At 41.4% G+C, this 5714-nt stretch overlaps 1 protein-coding gene across 5 annotated transcripts in view; it reads right to left on the reverse strand.

Annotated features, from left to right (window-relative positions):
- Positions 1-5714, reverse strand: part of GRAMD3 (GRAM domain containing 3) — a 141548-nt gene that overhangs the window by 75895 nt on the left and 59939 nt on the right. For 2 of the 5 annotated variants that reach the window (XM_011981210.1, XM_011981209.1), the window contains exon 1: positions 4242-4790. The exons of 2 other annotated variants lie outside the window; for them this stretch is intronic. In XM_011981210.1, the coding sequence (XP_011836600.1) occupies positions 4242-4324 (83 nt within the window). In that variant the 5' untranslated portion in view covers positions 4325-4790. Of the gene's footprint in view, positions 1-4241; positions 4791-5714 lie in introns of those variants that run through there. One more of the 5 variants, XM_011981214.1, reaches the window with a different exon arrangement.

Here is a 5714-nt window from a genome sequence, read left to right on the forward strand (position 1 = left end):
AAAAAAAAAAAAATTATATGCACACACATACACAGATAGAGAGATAATCTTCTTTTGCTAAATGGGAGCTTTCAAAGTTTGGAATTAAGTAAGCACTAAGAAACTGAGTTAGGCCCAACAAATATTTGCCTTTATTTCTCTTGCTTCTAATTCAAGATCAGTTCCTGACTTCAACCTGTGTTCTGTTTGTCAAGTACTCCAACATGCCATGCACAAAGACAGATCGTTTAGATGAGAGATGTTGCCACTGCAGGTCATTTATTTTTACTTGAATTCACTATTTTAAGTAAAAATATATACTAAAAATAACCAAACTTTATTGATAATACCAGAGAGCTTCCTTTTAAGGTAAATGTTCTTGTTGCCCACATCTATCCTTTTCCTACATACATATGGAGTTGGACAAATTTCTAAAATTCTTACACCTCAAGTTATTAAAGTTCAAATGTTAAAAATTCAAATTGCAATTTGAATGTTATTACATGTAATTTAATTCATTATTTGAAACATGAATCAAGATAACTTTTGCTCAGAATATATCAGCATTCATTTTGGGTACTTGTTGAAATTCATTAAAAGTAACCTGGACATTACTAAATGAGATCCAGAAGAAGTTTAAGAAATAAAGGTGTGTTTCATAAAATGTGTAAAAACGGTGGGGGTTTGGGGGAGGGATAGCATTAGGAGAAATACCTAATGTAAATGACGAGTTGCTGGGTGCAGCAAACCAACATGGCACATGTATACCTGTGTAACAAACCTGCACGTTGTGCACCGGTACCCCAGAACTTAAATAACACACAAACAAACAAAAGTTAGAGCAAGGGTATTCTGGCCTCTTGAAGGAAAAAAAAATGTGTGTCAAAAAAAGTCAGGCTATGCTACGACTCTTCAAGTACTGGGAACATAAAATTCAGAATAGAAAAGGTAATAAAAGCAGAGAAAGTTAGGATCTCAAAAGGAAATATACAGCTAAAGTACTTATTCTTGGTCAGAAAGGGGTTCATTGTATTTTTTCATCAAATATGCACTTTGGTGATGAGTGTACCAGCAGCTTCACCTTCTTCTAGCAGAAAGATGAACAAATTAGCCATAGCTCTTGGGCAAGTAAATGTACCTAGAAATTCTAACCGCTACTGATAGGAAATGTGATTAAGAAAAATTTTAAACATAGAATTTCCCCTGACATAGTCAAGCTGATTGTCAGCTACAAGCGTATTACAGTATATATCTTAATTAGTGGGTCTGGGGTCTTAGCTTCCCCAGCTCACCAACAGATGGTTATCGAAAGTGACTGTTGCTTGGGCCTCTGAGAAATTCAATAAGGAAAAATGTAATCTGAGTCTGCAACCTATTTAGAGGAAAGATAACTAATACAACTGGATTAGTGGGTGAATTAATATATGTTAACAACTTGAAACAGTACTTTGTACAAACTAAACTGTCAATAAACATTAATTGTTAATTAATCATCATAATAACAGCAGCTAAATTCTATGAGACGGAAGCCACATGTGTACAAGGTGAATACCAGTAAAGAAGAGATGAGCATGGCCAGTAATGAATGAAGGCTTCACATGAAGGAAAACTTGAGTTGATTTCTAGAAGTAAATGAAGAGAGAGTAGAGAGGGGAAAGGAACAGCGGTAAGGAAAAGTGAAGACAGAAGGGGATTCATTGGGTCCTATGTTTGACATACCAGTTCCTTATTCCTTCTGCATATCACTTCTTTGTTTGAGTTTTATAAGAAATATATTTTTAAATTATTTTACAATTAATATTATTTTTAATTGACAAATCGTAATTGCTTGCGTTTATGGGGTACAAGATAATGTTTTGGTATATGTATACAATGTAGCATGATTAAATCAAGCAACATACCTATGGTCTTGCTTACCTATCATTTTTATGGTGAGACATTTGAAATTTACTCTTAGTTATTTTGAAATATACAATACATTGTTATTCACTAATCACCTTGCTGTGCAATAGATCTCAAAACTTATTCCTTCTGATTGAAACTTTGTACCCTCTGATCAACTCCCTATTCCCTCCTTCCCCACCTTTTCCACCTTCCAGCAGCTGGCAACCACCATTCTACTGTTTCTATGAATCCAACTTTTAAATTTATTTTTAAATTAAATTATAGTTTTGAAACAGGGTCTCACTCTGCGTCCAGGCTGGAATGCAGTGGCATGAACATGGCTCACCGCAGCCTCAACTACCTGGGCTCAAGCGATTCTCCCACCTCAGCCTCCCGAGTAACTGGGACCACAGGTGTGCACCATCATGCTTAACTTTTTTTTTTTTTTTTTGTAGAGATAGGGTCTCACTTTGTTGCCCAGGCTGGTCTTAAACTCCTGGGCTCAAGTGATCCTCCAGCCACGGCCTCCCAAAGTGTTGGGATTATGGGCATGAGCCACAGTCCCAGGCCTGAGTCAACCTTTTTTAGATGTCACACACAAGTGAGATCACGCAGTGTTTGTTTTTCTATTCCTGGCTTATTGTGCCTAACATATGTCCTCTAGGTTCATCCATGTCACAAATGACAAGATCTTTCTTTTTAAGGGCTGAATAATAGTGTGTATATATGCCACATTTTCTTATCCATTTATCCATTGATGGACAACTTAGATTGATTTTGCATCTTGTGTACACATAGCACATTTTCTTATCCATTCATCTGTTGATGGACACTTAGGCTGATTTCATATCTTGGCTATTATGAGTAATCTGCAATGAACACGGGAGTGCTGCATATCACCCCTTTAAGTATAGGGCTGCTAGTATGATTGTTTGGCTATAAAAGATGTGCATGCTGACTAGTATTAGGAAGTGAGGTTGTAATGGTCTGTGTGGATCCAGATCATGAAGGATCTTAAAATCTTGGCAGAGGATCCCATTTTTAATAGTAGGCCATGGAAGGCCATCATAGATTCTGGAACAGAGGAACCAGTGCACAGCATAGTGGTTGTAAGTTCATGCTGTAAAGTTAGGAGACCTGGGCTTGAATCCTGGATGCTCTTTTATTAACCGTGTGACTCTGCCTAGTCTCAGAGCTTCAGTGCTTTTATCTGCAACATGGAAATAATAGCACCTGCCTCATTCTTTGTGAGAATGCATTTAAAGTGTTGAGCACACTCCCTCTCACACAGTAAGCATTCTCAGTAAGTGCCAGCTACTATTACTTAGGAGGCTAAGGCTCTAGGTGACGAGGCCTACATGTATGCAGTTACAGACGCAGGGAAATTGCGAGGAGCAAGTCATTCTAATCCTCTTAGAAGAAATATCCATTGGGACACCCAGACTTCAACAAGACTTTGAGCTTAGTGATAATCAATCTAAGTTATGAAGTTCAAAACAGAAGTTAGACCGGGTTTCTAAGCACAAAAATTTGGCAACTTAAAATGATTTCAAAGTGGAATTATCACATCAGTATATCCTTATGATAATATATAGTCCTCCTTCCTAAATTACTCTTATCCTGATACCAAAACAAGAGTTTTAGAGCTCAGAAGGGTTAGTGTCTAAAATCATAGACTGAATTAGAAGTGACTTCAATAGGCTTAGAAGATACCACTTTGTAGGAAAAAACAAACAACTCCTCCTCCCAAACCAATTTTACCAAAGCCTGCAAAATAGATAAATATTTTAACAGTAAGAAGACTCAGTTATAGGCTAAACTCTTTATCATACCTTGTCTGTGTGTTTAATGTGGCAATGGTCATCAAAGTCCCTTGAAGTACAGTAATATTCATTTGTGCCTCCCCCATCCCCACTCTGCTCTTGAACTTCCAGAAGGGCAGATCCAAAATAACATTTATCCTTGTATTGCCCATCGTTATCGAACAAGTAGATACTCAATTATCTGAACTGAAATTTTGTGAAAATGGTCATTCTAAACGGAGGGCTGTGTTGGGACTTTGAGCTTCAATGTGGTTAGGCTTATTTTCTACAAAATTATTTTCCCAACATCCAGTGAGTTTTGAATTAAGAGAGTTTGTTTAAATCCTACAGTAGACTTTTCCATCAATCTAAACCGTCTCCTTAACTGAGTATCTAGACAGAGAGAGAGACAGACAGAGAGAGAGAGAGAGCGCGCGCGAGCGAGTGAGAGCGCCACAAGATTGTCCATGTAGAAACCCCAGAAATCCGCATCCACCCAAAACGCGTCCCGGGGCAGAGAAGTTTGGGTTGCGCTCCTCCCACCTCCTTGGATGGGTCCCAGCTGAGAATACTCACTGGGCTGAGCCAACTTTGCTCTCCCTCTTCCCGAGCACTTTCGCAGGCTTTGTGTCTTCCACATCTTGCTGTAGTTCAGTCATCGGGGCCGTGTCTGGAGGGCACCTTCAGACTTCCGCGCGCCTGGCTCTCCCCCGGCTCGTCCTGGCTTCTAGGTCCCAGGGCGCAGGCCAAGCAAGCGGCGCCGTGCCCTCCCCTGCACCCTCTGCCCCGCGCATCCAGGCCGGGCCGCGCCAAGCTCTCGTGTCCGCGGACCTGGACACGTCGGAGCGGGCGCGATTGGTCCGACCCAGAGTGGAAGAGCCCAGAGGGAGGGAAGGGGAGGGTCGAAGCGAAGTGACAGCCTCATTCCCCAACCCAGGAGGCAGAGAACAGAAAAAAGAAACCTGTTGAACGAGTCTTTCGGGAGAGGAAGCTAATTGGCCAAGCAGGTGGAACATTTGCCTAAGAAGGCACAATCTGTGTAGCCTCCTGGTAAATTAGGCTTTTTGTTTTCTATCCTGACTGTAACAAGGGGATTTTTAAAGAGGGCAGCCGACTCTAGATACCGGAAATGGAGATGTCTGAGTGGGACGCCCTGTCACACAAATGCACTGTGTGGGCTGGCCTATGTCCCATCCTAAATTATTCAAACAGGATATTGCTTCATTGAGGGACTGCCTCTTCTGCTTAAACAATAGCCCTGCTCAATTTTTTATGTGGGAATAACAAAGGTAATAAGTGGTTGCCTTTGGTGGTGTTTTGGTTAACCCTTCATCGTTCTCTGGGGGGCTTAGAGGGGAAAAGAAGAAGCAACCATCAAAATCTTCAAATATTGGGTTATGACTGTTCTCATCAAAATCAAAATTGGTGTTTGATAATTCCCAAGCCGTCTCTTTGTTGCCCACAGTTGTGCAAGTACCTTATTTACTATGCACTCAACCAGTACCATGAATGCCTCTTCCTCCCACCTTTTGGTGACATGTTGACTTGCCAGTTCTAAGGTTTTGCATTGAAAGCATCTGTTCATTCATTCATTGAACGAACTTTTGAGAGCAAACAAGTTCCAGGCATTGTTCTCAACCAGGGGTGTCCAATCTTTTGGCTTCCCTGGGCCACACCGGAAGAAGATGAAGTGTCTTGGGCCACACATAAAATACACTAACACTAAGGATAGATGATGAGCTTTTAAAAAGGTCCGTGCAGGGGCCGGGCACGGTGGCTTACGCCTGAAATCCCAGCAGTTTGGGAGGTCGAGGCTGGTGGATCATTTGAGGTCAGGAGTTCGAGACTAGCATGGCCAACATAGTGAAACCCCGTCTCTACTAAAAATGCAAAAATTAGCTGGGTGAGGTGGCACAGACGCCTGTAATCCCAACAGTTTGGGAGGCTGAGGCAGGAGAATCGCTTGAGCCTGGGAGGTGGAGGTTGCGGTGGGCCAGGATGCACCACTGCACTCCAGTGTGGGCAACAGAGTGAGACCCTGTCTCAAAA

This window comes from Mandrillus leucophaeus, unplaced genomic scaffold, assembly GCF_000951045.1.
Source record: "Mandrillus leucophaeus isolate KB7577 unplaced genomic scaffold, Mleu.le_1.0 Scaffold221, whole genome shotgun sequence".
Taxonomy (NCBI): Eukaryota; Metazoa; Chordata; class Mammalia; order Primates; family Cercopithecidae; genus Mandrillus; species Mandrillus leucophaeus.